The sequence below is a fragment of the Magnolia sinica genome, chromosome 6 (assembly GCF_029962835.1).
Source record: "Magnolia sinica isolate HGM2019 chromosome 6, MsV1, whole genome shotgun sequence".
NCBI classification, from domain to species: Eukaryota; Viridiplantae; Streptophyta; class Magnoliopsida; order Magnoliales; family Magnoliaceae; genus Magnolia; species Magnolia sinica.
Window position 1 is genome coordinate 63760030 of NC_080578.1, and position 14454 is coordinate 63774483.

Below are 14454 nucleotides of genomic sequence, written 5' to 3' on the forward strand. Positions count from 1 at the left end.
TGATTGGATAGAGGGCCAAACTGCTCAGTGCATGTTTGGAGCATGGAATTGCATTAGGTGGAATTAACTCCATTATTGCATAATTATTATATATTTGAAAATACCATAGTATTTTGACCATCTAATCCCATTCTTAAGATTAAATTCTTCCTTTGAGAAAAAACCATTGTATTAAGTGAATGTATGTTTGGTTGGCCATGGAATTGTAATCAATGAACCAAATTTCCAGAATTGATGCTAGTCATCTGTATGCATATGCAACTCGATTCTTATGTGTAAAGGGCGCATATCGATGAATGACGTGGATAAAACAGGTACCATAACGTGGGGTCCACAAATAGAGTGGATTTCAATATCCACCAAAGATCTCACCATATTTGTTACACTCAAATCAATCAAACTGGACCACTCATGTGATTGAGGGTTATATTTGGTACACATGCGGGTAAGTAGGCTGCGGGGGTGTGCCAGAGTCTGCCTGACTCAAGGGTTGATTGAATTGTTGGTGTCCGCTTCACCGGGATGGATAAATTGGAGACTAAGATTAAAGATCCATAGTCCTTTTAGCCACCAAATTTGCACTTCGTTAAGGTAATTAGTGAAAGGAAAGGAGGCTAATCCCTCCAAATGAATTCTTTATGCATTGTGACAATAGATGTGAATTTATGAACTTAAGAACTTGTTCTTTCACCAATACTTTAAGTTTAGAACAATTGTTAAATGAACAAAGATACGCATTCAAATTAAATGAGGCAAAATGTTGTTGATTTCATTAATATTTGAAAAATGGTGTTCATTACAATCGACAAAGTTGTGAGAGACTATTTATACGATCGAGGTGAGTGTGATCAACTAATTCCGAACTTCAATGACCACGGTCTACAACTTCAGGTTACAGAGAGACTATTTATACTCCTAAGGTGATGTAGCTAGGAAAGATAAATAAAAGATAAGTTGTTGTGTTTGGCATAAGATCTCGAGCCCTTTTTCGATTGCTCATTTTACAGATTGTCAAGGTGGTAAAACCCTTGCTTGGGTTTCCCTGCTATTTCTAGATCCTTCATGCTTACGTCGTTGACTTTTCAGATAAAAAAATCTCCTCGATAGATCCATAATCTCTTATAACTAGGAAGGTTTTTGAAAAGTCCGACGTCGTTGGGTCTCAAATTTTCACTCCTATACATAAATGCTTTCCTATATGATCTGAATTGGTTAAGAGAGCATCTAGCCCTAAAATCGATCACGACCATTCATCTGAGTGGCCTAGTGTAGATCACTTAGTTCCTGCCCATAGGAATGGAATTTGACACATGATATTGGCTTGCCGCCAGAGACAATCCATATCTAACAAATAGAGATATCCCATTTTTTTTTATTATAGTGGGAACATGAAAATCTCACTCTCTTCCTATCTCCTTCATGAGCGGCCCAGATTTGCTCAATAGTCGATACTAATATGTTATTAGACGGATTATATCCTTCTTCAGGCTCCCCTCGCGTTCTCTTCATTCCAATTGGGGCAAGGCTTTGGACCCAATTAGGCTGATGTGACTGTTGCTTTTGACTCGAGTTGGGTTCGCCTAGACATCAGTTCGATCTTCAGATCTCTAAAATATTCTCGAACACTATAGTTTCTTCGAACATCTTTAGGAAGATCTCCAATTTTAGAAGGACTGTGAGAGACGACCTCATCGAAAATATCATGGCTAGATTCGCAATAAGATTTGTTTTCTCAACAGATTTCTTATAGACGTGGTGGGCACGCTGCCTCATTAATGAGCACGATAATCTTGCCCATGTGGCCTATGTTGAAAAGGTTCGTACCTCCACATTTATAACAATATGCGTACGACTGAATGCACGTTAACGATGATACTCTGAGGTGAGAGTATGTTTCGTGCCGGTTGCATGGTATCGACATGTAGCGGCCTTTAATCGGTCAACGTAGGGGCACCGAAAATGGGTGTAAATAGTATCTCTTGTTTGTACTATATGATATAACACGTAGATTAATCCAATCCTTCTTGTCATTTTCAAACATTTGAGAAAATTTACATTAGACCAAATGTAATTCCATACCATCTAATCCCATGTCTAAACATGCCATTAGTTTGAGGTCAAAGACTACAACTAACGGTCTACATATGTGGACCCTTGAGATCACATGTGTTTGATTTGGATTGAATTATATTAGGCTATGACAGAGCCAATATTGTTTATAAACACATATTGATGATCCAATTTTGAGTCAAACAGTACTGCCAGGTAGACGGAGCTCCCCGGACTCTTGACATGGTAAGATTTCGTTGGCCGCTAGATAACGGTCAAAGATGGCTTGACTGAGCACGTAGAGCCCCATCAACTTTCGAACGTCCTTTAGTTGAAGCTCAACAGCGGGCAGTGGTCCAAAGGTAGGGATAGTACTCAATCTACGTCCAGATGGTCTTGGTTTACTGTTACACGACACCAAGGTCAAGCGCGGACGATCTAGATTCGTCGTACCATTTTTCCACACGTGTTCAGTCGTGAAGTGCCGGGGCAAAAAAAAACACAGCGTCGCGACGGACCACATCGTTGTTCAAAAGCTCTTCCGTGTCGGCCGCCGCTGCGAGGACCGACCCTTCCCTTCTCTCCTCACTGCATACAAAAATCCAGATAAAGCTATATATTCACCTTCCTACGATTTTCAGAGAAACAGAGATCCTTTCACCTCCCTACGATTTTCAAAGAGAGAGAGAGAGATCGTCTATATCACCTTCTAAGGGCTTACAGAGGGATTTCATCTATATCACCTTCTTAGGGCTTAGAAAGGGATTTCGTCTATATTAGGGTTTTGAGAGAGAGTGCAATCTCCATTTTAGTGTATAGAGAGAGAGAGAGAGAGAGAGAGAGAGAGAGAGAGAGAGAGAGAGAGAGAGAGAGAGAGAGAGATTTTGTATTCAGTCTCCATTTTAGGGTTAGTCCGATCCATTACTGTGAGGAATATAGTAATGGGGAAGAACGAGAAATCGGGAGGGGGCCTAGGTAGAGCCCTGGTGAAGCACCACAACCAGATGGTCCAGCAATCGAAAGAGAAGGGCCGTTTCTACAACAAGCAGCATAAGCGGATCCTTGAGTCCGTCACGGAGGTCGGTGACATTGAGGCCGTGGTTGAGCAGTCCGAGGAGGCTGACCTCATCTACTCCTCCGAAAATCCCCTGCCCAATCTCCTCCGTATCAACCTGTAAGATTCTCTCTTTTAGAGAAACGTGCTGTTTTTCCAGAAATTTCGGTTCTTGAATATAGACTTCTCTTTGCAGTTGCAATCTGTTTCGACATCAGAAAACCCTAGTACCATTGGATTTTGTTGTAGCTCTGTCTACCTACAGAATTTATGCATATTCCCCTCCAATTTTCATATTGAAGGGCGTTTTAGTTTCCCATGGGACTAGCTTAAGTCGTAGTCACCAGAACGGCAATTTGAACTGATCATCTAATATTGGGCCCTACTATAGATGGCCCACAGTGCAAGAATCACACATTTGGCAATCCTAGTCATTCAATTACTGAACTTTTGCTCGCTGGAGGTTAGCATTTGGCCTTCTGCCTTAATCTGTCATTTTGCAGACCTGGTTAATTGGTGGTTTCTTTATTTTTCCACCACAGGCGACCATAATTGGAGCCTGACATATGAATGATTATGGTTCTCGGGGTGGGCCCCATAGAGTAGAGACACCCCGATGGCCACTATTATGTCCTTCCATTTTTCGGATGTAGTGTTGGTACCATTATTTTATAACATTTGAACGTGTGTCATCCATTTATTATTATTTCAATGGCATTTTTTGGTGGTGTTATTCTATGTGCTGGTTGGAATTAAATTCCTTGGTCCAGCCTGGAACAACAAAATTTTAATGATCTAGGGTGCGTTTGGATGAACCATTGAACTGAATAGCAATTATTAGTCGAAGAAAGTGGAAATAACCAAATTTTAATTTATTCCCTTAGAATTGACACTATGGATCTAATTGGCTCGAAGCTTCCACTTTGCAATTATATTGCTTTCTATAGTCCAAATGACGTAATTGTGATCTGAGGGCTACTTTGCTCATTATGAATACGGGGAAATGTATAAGTTGTCTAACTTCTTCTAGATTAAATTGGTTGCTTTCTATTTGTTTTGCTTGAGCAAATAGATGCACTGTCGAAACTGAGTTCAAATAACTAGTCTTGTAAAGTGAAAGTAATGAAAATTTAGTTTCCTTCTCAAAATCGACATAGAGGAACTGGGTTTCTAATTGCACTTGCATTACTTTCAAGTTTGCGACTCTGCTTTGAAAGGAATTAATTCAAATTTGTTTTCTCATTATGAATTCAGAACATTGGTTTTTGTCATTTCCACCCGGTTAAACTTATCATTCACAATTCAATCCTCTTTTGTCCAACACGCAGCCTTAATTTGCTGACATTTTATTTGTTATCTCCTAAATGAGTGAGGATTGTTCAAAGGTTTATTTTCAGAAGAAACCTTTGGAACTGTGAAAACTAGATGGTTGAAATGCTTTTGGTACTGCTTGGTATTGCTACCAGGGAATGACACTATCTCCCTCATTGGATGGAACATTTTCTTCCTAAGATTACCTTACGACATTATTTCCAAAAAATCTGCCTCACCCCAAATGTGTCGAAGCATTGGGTTTCTTTGTGCCTCGGCTCCTAGTATTTAAGCCTTTTGTTGGATGGCGATGACTTTTAAAATTCCCGCTCTTGAAAACTTGTAGAAAAGATTTTTGGCTTGTCTGATATTTCTTTTTCCTCTACTGGAATCCATCTTTAAAATTGATCACCATGTTTGACGTGTTTTAATGGGAATTGAAGATCTCTCCCCGGTTTGGTTCGGCTCAAGTGGCTTGAGGTGTAGAAATTATTTAAATTGGATTGTTTCAAGCTAAACTAACATGAACCTGCAATTAGACTAGTGAAACTGGCGGTTGAACTAGTTTGTATAGGCTTTTGTTATCGAAACATGTTTTATAGTGAGTAAGATATCACGATTCAAACAAGTTTTAGCAACCAAACCTACATCGACGGACAATTTCACTGCTTCGATATCGGTTTGGTTTTCAAAACATTGGTTGGAATGATGAAGCAATGATTGATCACCTCCTTCTTCATTGCTATATGGTTCATGATATTTCTTCATTAACCTATTTAAGATTTGTTGAAACTAGCCAAGGTCAATGACAAATCTTCCCACAGGGGGGCCGATCCTTTCGAGGCTAGAGGCAAAACTCCATGGCAAATGCTTCCCCATGCAATTCTTTGGAGCATATTGGGAAGAATGTAAAAAAGAATAACAAAATGTCCTCTCTCATTAATACCCTAGGGCGGAAACTAAAATTCTTCTCATGGATTGAGTTGTGTGACAAAAGGTTTCAAAGGCGTTTCTGCCTTGATTTGGATAGGAGTTGGAATATGTGATCACATTCTTAGAGCCTTGCTTCTCCCTTCCCCCTCTCCCTAGGGATTGGCCGTATGGAGTATAGCGAAGTGGTAAGGCATCAGACAATTAAAGGGAGCCATTGGAATAGAATGCCATTTATGTCCCCACAACTATTTGTTTGGTGGAAGTTTAGTGGGGACAATTGTTCAATGGGGAACCCGGTGTGGTGGATCTTTACAAATGGTGAGGCCAGTCCTTTCAAGGCTAGAGGTAGAATGTTTTGGAGAATGCTTCCCCATGCTATAATTTTGAACATTTGAGGACCAAAAAAAAAAAAAAAAAAATCAAGAATATGTCCTATTGCAATAATGGCCTAAGGCATAAATTAAAATTCTTCTCTGGTTTGGGTTTTCGTGATGAAATGTTTTAAGGGTGTTTTTGTTCTTGATTTGGATAGGCATTTAAATTACGCCTAGATGTTCTCCCACTACGTTGGAGGATACGGTTAGAGTGATGGTGATCATTAAGACCTTGAACAATTTGTTGGCGAACGAGAACAAAATGTTGGAAACCTTCAGAATTGCGGTCTGGACTTTGGCATTGCTGGTCGATTTCGAAGATCGATGGACAGAGGGATGCGTAGGAATGGAAGGTTGAGAAGCAGGGGGCATTGGTGGGGGGCATAGGGGCAAGGGTGAGGCGAGGAGTGTGAGGGAAGGGGGAGTTTTAATAGAGGAAGAAGTGTTTGGATAAAAAAAAAAGAGGGGATGGGGAGCGTACCAGAGAGGGGTGAGCATTTTAGAAAAGGGGTAGAGAAGGGAAAGGGGAAGGAAGAAAGGGGGTCACTTGGGGGTAGCTATATGGGGAGAGAGGAAGACATGGGAATGGGTTGTGAGTAGGTGTTAAGAGGGAGGATAGAGATGAAGGAGCATAGGATGAGGGCGGTGGGCATGGTGTGCCATAAAGGCCGTTACGTAAAGGTAACAGTGGCAACCGTTACACGTTATGGGGTCGTAACGGCCGTAACAACCGTTATTGAAAAAAATGACCTGTAATTGCTGTTAATGGCACGTTATATCCCCTATAAAGGCCATAATAGTCCTGTAATGGTCTATTACGGGACATATATAGGTTTTTATACTTTTTAATTAACATTACGGGGCAGATACATTTTTTTGGGGGTTTTTTCAATAAATAAAAAAATAAAAAAGAGAGACTGTAACGGCCATTACGGGGCCGTAACAACCGTTATGCCCCGTATCGTAAAGGTAACGGTGGTGGCCGTTACGACCACCATTACCGTTACGGAACACCCTGGCGGCAGGAGTTGGATAACAGTCGGAGTAGAAGGAAGAATTGAGGGAGAGCATCTTAGCACCACTCCAAGTTCTCGACTTTGTTCGAAGAAAATTTCCTAGCTGAGTGGAACATTCTCAACTTCTCCCGTCTTTAAAAGGGTCGGGGAGGTTAAGGAGGTGGTCATGCCACAATACAGGAGATCGGCAGCCTGTTGAGGCCTTGCTTTTGTTCATATGGCATCTTGGAAAGAGGTGTTCCGTGTGGTGGTTGAGCTGGATAGGTTAGTTTTGATGGGAAGAAGCTATTGGTCTAGAGGGTGAAGTATGGACCAAATGCGATTTCCAAAGGCAAGTAGGAGGAGAGGTGTTGAAGGAAAAGGGACAACAAGGAAGGCAGAGGCTGTGATGGAAGATCAGGAAGATGTAAGGAGTAGGGAAGACCTTGCAGGCAGGAGCTTGAGGTTGTATAGTAATGCTATTTCGGGTCGAGATCCAGGTCCAGAGTCGAAGAAGGAAGATGATTTAAAAGCGGAGGAAACAGTCCCATGGGAATAGTGAAGCTAGATCTGGAGGGAGGTTTCAAAGGCAGGTTCTGTGGTGTGGGTGGATCTGAGGGTGCTGGAAGGCACTGGTAAGATGAGCATTGGTTCTTAGTTTCTCAAACCAGGGAAGGAACGACGATGGGGGAAATCTTAGCAGTGACTTTCATCCCCAAATTGATAGCCACACAGAGGTTGTAAATCGAAGTTTGGAAAACTTGTTACGAGCTCTAGTTGGAGAGAAGCCCAACCAATAGGATTTAGTCCTATCCCATCCCGAGTTTGCTTACAATAGATCAATTAATTGATTCATAGGAAAGAGCCCCTCTGAAATTGTCTATGGGAGACTGCCTAATAGTGTGTGCTTGATTTGATTCCTTTACTACTTCTGAGTCAAGAGAGTGATAACGCAACAATTATGGTTGAAAGGTTCATGGAACTTCATCAAGAAGTTCAGTAAAATCTTCAAATAGTAATAAAAACTACAAGAAGTTCAGTAAAATCTTCAAAAAGTAATAAAAAGGAAGAATTGAGTTTGAAGGAGACATCGTTCAGGTCCACTTGCGGAAAGAAAGATTTCCAAAGGGAATGCATAACAAGCTAAAGATTAAGAAGAAAGGACCTTATAAAATTGACATTCCTGAAGGCTATAACATTTCCCCTATCTTCAACACTGCTAATTTATACAGGTATCGTGGCAATCCGGTTTAGTTACCCAATGAAGAAATGTGAATGCCGGTTTTAAAATATGGTGAAGAAATTGTGGACAAGATACTTGATCATAGGAACATCACCTCTCGCAGCAACTCCTGTACAAAATACCTTGTCAAGTGGAAGAATTGTTCGGATGTGGAAAATTCTTGGATATCGGAAACCGAATTGAGAGAGATTGCTCTCACCAAGATGAATCTATACAAGACTGAACTTGAGGTCGAGTACTCTTCAAACTCAGGGAGAATGTGCAAGCTGGCCTAATTCTTCATGTATTGCACGCCCCATCCAGCTCAAGCAAACCCAAACCCAAGACCTAATCAAGCCAAGACAAGTCTATGTTGAAGCCCAATGACTAGCCCAATTGGACTTAATGCTGATAGGTCAAGCAAGGAAGATTAGAAGAGTCTTGACTAGTCAAGGCTTTGGAAAGACTCATGTGCAATTAAAGCACTTGCACAATGGAAACCCTCTTATCTCATTGGAACTCTTTTCATGCTCTTGGAAGACGTCACATGCATTTTGAAACTATGGAGACTTTAAAGAATCCTTGAAGAACCATAAAGGCTAGCCTTGCCTTTACTCCCTTCATAGTCCCTATGCTCCTCTCTCATTTTCCTATGCTAATCTTTATTCCTTTTACTTCTCTAGAATATTTGTTAACTCTATATATGGTTCTTGGATGTTAAAGAAAATTAAGTTTTGAGTATTTGAATTAAATTTAAAATCCCTTCCATTGTAGACTCTTTGAGTTGAGACTTGTAGACCTTCATAGGTTGAGTTTGTAGGCTCTCATAGTGCTGAGTTTTGTAAGCCTTGTGGCCGAGAATATGTAGCTTAAGCTACCATTTCAAAAAGAGTGCAACTGTCTTGCTCTCCATCTCTATTAGAATCATGTGGACTCTTTCGGGTTCATTTTTTTGTTTACATCTATCGTAGAGAGAAGTTATTGCTAGTAAGTATGGCACCTAGGATAGGGGATGATGGATTGGGGAATCATCTCAGTATAAGGCTTCAGGCTTGCGGAAAGCTAATTTTTTTAGTGTTCCCTAAATTCATGGAATTAGTGTCTTTTTTCAGTTGGAGGCGGGAGGCACATTCGGTTCTAAGAGGATTCTTGCTGTGGTGGGACACCGCTTTGCTAGGAGTTTCGGTGGTAGCCAATCTTGCCCCAAAGATGAAATTAACAATGGGTAGTAGGTGTTTCTTCTTGATAGGTAGAGTGGTGGTGCAGTCTCCTTGTTGTAGTAGGGCTCTTGAGGACGATGAAGTGGAAGAATTATTAACAGTTCTAGGAGGATTCTTGCTGTGGTGGGAGACCTCTTTGTGAGGATTTTTAGTGCTAGCCAATTTTGCCTCGAAGAGGAACTTAACAGTGGGTTGGTCTTTTTTCTTGATAGGCAGAGTGATGGTGTGGTCTCCTCCTTGTAGTAGGGCTCTCGGGGACGATGAAGTGGAAGAATTCATAACTCGCTAGATTGAAAGCACAATCCTAAGGTGGGGGAAGGCCACACTTTGGTTTGGCATGTTCCCAGGTTGGGCAAGTTTTCGGTGCGCTACTACAAGCTGGTCAAGAATCATAAGTTTTTGGTGCGCTACTACAAGCTAGTCAAGAATCATAGCCGGTGTGCTCGAGTTGTAATTACTCCTTTTGGCACTAATGCTCCTAAGGTGGCCGGCTGCATTTGTTTGGTTAGTCGGTAGAAAGAAAGTGCTTACTATCGACAATCTCATTAAAAGAGCTATGATCATTCCCAACATTTGCGCCATGTGTATGTGTGATGTCGAGTTGATCAATCATCTTTCATTCACTGTTAGTTTGCTAGGATGGTGTGGGTTAACTTCTTCTCTCTTCTCCATACCTTGGGTTGTTAGGATCTATTGAGGGGTAGTAAGTAAGGAAGGAAAGCTGGTTTAGAGGATGGTCTCGATGGCAGTTCTTTGGGCCATTTGGGGAGGAACGGAATTTCTGGTGCTTTGTTAGTAGGACCGATTCCGTGGATGGGGTTGTTTGAAAGGCTACAGGCCTATTGTCTTGGTAGCTCTTTGGATTTCCAACCTTAAAGGAGCTAGATGATTGCATTATCTTGCCCTCTCTAGGGCAATAATCTCCCGTCTTAGTTTTGCTAAGTTGGGTCTTCTTAATGAAATTTTTGTTAATTCAAAAAAAAAAACGGCATTTGGATTATGTGGTTAACAATTTCAAAGAGCCACTATAGTAGAATGCCATTTGTGCCCCACCACTATTGGGTTAGTGGAAGCTTAATATGGGTGTTCAATGGGGAACACAAGGTGCTTTGGTGCTGGGAGGATCATCAACAATGAATGAGAGAGGATCAAGCTTGTTTGGATAAGAGTGCAAACTAGAAGTATATAGTTTACGTTAACAAGACATTTGCACTTGCTTGGGAAGTGGAGGATGCTGTGGCAAACGGTTTGCATGCCTCTTTGGTAAGGGAGCACCACCTTTTATTTTTCTTCAAAAAGTCAAATGGAGGGAAAAGTGTTTGCCTCTGATGTGACATTTTAATGGCAATTTTAGAGGGAAACTTGTTTTCCTCTGTGATGTGACATTTTAATTGCAATCAAGGTGTGCCAAAACGGTTATGTATCGGCCGTTACGGCCGATACGTAACGGTAACGATGGGAACCGTTACGCGTTTCGGGGTCGTATCGGCCGATACCTGATTTTGTACCCGTATCGGCATATACGGGCCCGTTACGGGGTGTAACGGTCGTAACGGGCCCATAACGGTAACTTTTTTTTTTTTTCCATTTTAAACTCTGTTTTTGCTGTTTTTTTGAAACTTCTTGCTTCCAAACTGTTTCTCACTCTTTCTAGTACTAATCTCGACCAACCTTGGCTAGGTATTTGAGATAAAAACACATTATATTATAGATTTTTTTGAATCAAAGCTCGGTGGGCCATTTTTCAGAAATTCGTCAAAAATAGGTATTTATACTTTTTTGAATATGTTTTGCTGTTTTAATCATGTCATATGATGTGTTAATCATAGTAGAACATGTTAATGTGCATTTTACAGATTTGGGGTGCCAATTAATAATTTTTTTATATTTTTTTCTATTTACGCATGAATTTTGGCCCCTTTTTTTAAAATTCGAAAAATTAATTTTTAATTGTTGTTTTGCTGTTTTAATCATGTCATTTGATGTGTTATAGTAGAACATGTTAATGTGCATTTTACAGATTTGGGGTGCCATTTTATATTTTTTTAATATTTTTTTCTATTTACGCATTTATTTTGGCCCTTTTTTTGAAAATTCGAAAAATCATTTTTTAATGATTCTTTTGCTGTTTTAATGATGTCATATGATGTGTTAATCATAGTAGAACATGTTAATGTGCATTTTACAGATTTGGGGTGCCATTTTATATATTTTATATATTTTTTTCTATTTACTCATTTATTTTGGCCCTTTTTTTGAAAATTTGAAAAATTATTTTTTAATGATTCTTTTGCTGTTTTAATGATGCCATATGATGTGTTAATCATAGTAGAACACGTTAATGTGCATTTTATAGATTTGGGGTGTCATTTTATATATTTTTTAATATTTTTTTCTATTTACGCATTTATTTCGGCCCTTTTTTTGAAAATTCGAAAAATCATTTTTTAATGATTCTTTTGCTGTTTTAATGATGCCATATGATGTGTTAATCATAGTAGAACATGTTAATGTGCGTTTTACATATTTGGGGTGCCATTTTATATTTTTTTAATATTTTTTTCTATTTACGCATTTATTTCGGCTCTTTTTTTGAAAATTCAAAAATCATTTTTTAATGATTCTTTTGCTGTTTTAATGATACCATATGATGTGTTAATCATAGTAGAATATGTTAATGTGCATTTTACATATTTGGGGTGCCATTTTCTATTTTTTTAATATATTTTTTTCTATTTACGCATGAATTTTGGCCCTCAAAAATAATTGCAACACCTAATGTAAGATATTTTCATATTACATTCATTCTAATATATCTATCATTGATAGTAGATAGTTAGAAAATTAAATATAAGAATTTTGTAGTCAAATTCAGGTTATTTGGTTCATAAATTCATCAGACAGTTCGATACAACTTCTCACCAAAGAGTGGACCGTTACACCACCATAAACATGTTCCAATTTATAAATGAATGCATATTTGGAATGTTTAGAATATTCCGGATTTAATCCATATTTTTTCATATTTTTTTGGCAAAAAATTTTTTTTGCACCGTTACGGGCCGTTACGCCCCCGTATCACCGTTACGCCCCTGTATCCGTATCGGTTTTGGAGGTCACCGTTACGCCAACCGATACCGATACGGGACACCTTGATTGCAATCCAAACATTTTCAAATGGAAAGGAAAAGCATTTTCCAAGCAAATAGGTGTAAAGGCTTTGCATCTCCTAGCTTTGATGTCACTTTACCTCCTGCTTATAGCACATGTTTTCTTTGCTTTCCCTCAGCCTGCACTTTATTCAAGCAGGCCCTTAGGGTCCTTGATGGGGACATCAGAGGACCTGCTCGGGTGTACCAGAGATGGAGACGACCACCCACATCAGTGCAACTTTATTTGTGGATGGGAGACGAGTTCTAGATGGGGCCTTCTGGGCCCCATATGCATTGAACATGCATAAGGAAGACCCCATTTTGGGATGATGCATGTGGGTTGTTTAGGAGACCATTTTAGTCATAGTATTTCTATTTTGCGTCGATCCGACGGTTAGATCTTGTCAATCATGCCATCGGGCCACCTAGAAGATCGGGCCCCTTGGACTCCGATCTTTCATTCTTTATGTTTTTTGTTATTTTTAGGATTTATTTGATGGTTGAGATTGATAATAAATGTTTTAGTTTTCTTATTTTGGATGATGGGCTACTTCACTTGAGCGAGTGGCATAGTTGTAACTATAAAACCACAGGGGGGTGAAGTTCCAACCCTAGTGGAGATTTGAGAAGAAAAAGAAGAAAGCTCTCTTGTGTGAAGGAATTTTCCTCCTTTTTTAGGGTTTGTGAGAAACTCTCTTCCAATTGAATTGTAGAAGGGTAGAAGCTTGTTTGGTGGTGGATTTTTCAAGGTACATCCTTCATCTTTCTCTTATTCGAAAGGTATGCTTACTCCTATATCCTTCTTCTTTTTCTTCCCTTATTTTCCTCTTTTCCCTTCCATTACAACCTTCTAAACCCTAGATCTTTTGACTCCCTAAAATCTTCATTCCTAAATTTTCATCCATGAATCCAAAACCCTAATCAAAATCTGAATTTTTTTATTTTTATTTTTGTGAAACTTCTCTTAAATCAGAATTTTGCTTGTATCATTATCTATCTACGTGGTTGTTGCACTAACCATGCTAGATTGTAAGTCTCTACTTCCAAGTGGGCCACTCTTAAACTATTTTATATTTTCATGCACTACGTATGTGAAAACCTATGATCTTCATGTTATGAATCTGAATTTTTAAATATATTATGAGGATATGCTTGATTTTACATGTTGATTGCTAAAATTAATGTGTAATTGATCTCCCATCTTGCATCCTAGGATAGTTTCCATTATCCTACATCAAATTTGGTATCAAAGCATAGGTCTAGCGTAGGGTAGGTGTTCAACAAAATTTCCATACCCATTGTAGAGCATATAGGTCACTATAGCTTGCTAATTTTCTGCTTGGGTGTTTTCAAAGTCCTATATTGCTGGAAATTTTAGATTTAGTGACTTTAAGACACATTGTTGCTGAATTTTCAGTTTTAACCTTATTAGAATCATTCTAGAGTTGTCCATAGGGTTTTAAGGTACATAGGGTCATCATACATGAAGTACATTTGCAGCATATAGTGTCACATTAGACATCATCAAATCTGATTTTCGCATCGCATTCATCATATAGTACACACACATCTACGTTGTCTCTCATTAGGGTCGTTTAGTGTATGCAAACGCGAACAGGTCGTGGTTTTGGTCTATTCCCCACCATGAATTCGGATCAGATTGCCGAGGCTCTCGAAAAGATTAACCGCCGTTTGACGGCCATTGAGACGCACAATAAGACCACTGCCACACAATTGATTGCCAGCAACCAGCATATCCAGCGGCTAGAGGCTACATCTCACGGTACCCTCATCACCGGGGAAGACCACCAGTCTCAAGCAGGAGAGCCAGTAGATGAGGATCCAGTTGAGCAGGGTCTAGTCCCAGTAGAGCCCATTAAGGGTTGTAATAGGAACTTTGGTCAGGGAGTAGGTCATGTAGGACCGTGCACTCACTCACCCCGTAGAGAGTCGTAGGATTGTTACAACCCTCAGGATAGGGTTATGAAGAGCGTCAAAGTTGATGCTCCTAGTTTTGATGTTCGCTTGAACCCGAAGCATTTCCTTGATTGGCTAGCTGACATGGACCACTTCTTTGAGTAGCATGATATGTTAGATCGCCATCGAGCGAGGTTCGCTAAGATGAAATTGACGGGTCAAGCCAT

The 14454-nt window shown here is 39.7% G+C and overlaps 1 protein-coding gene across 1 annotated transcript in view; it reads left to right on the forward strand.

Moving 5' to 3' along the window:
• Window positions 1-2670: 2670 nt before the first annotated feature.
• The window catches only part of LOC131248809 (GTPase LSG1-2), a 38216-nt gene continuing 26432 nt past the window's right edge, over window positions 2671-14454 (forward strand). Inside the window, exon 1 of the mRNA XM_058249279.1 lies at window positions 2671-3223. Within this exon, the coding sequence (XP_058105262.1) occupies window positions 2991-3223 (233 nt within the window). The 5' untranslated portion in view covers window positions 2671-2990. The remainder of the gene's footprint in view (window positions 3224-14454) is intronic.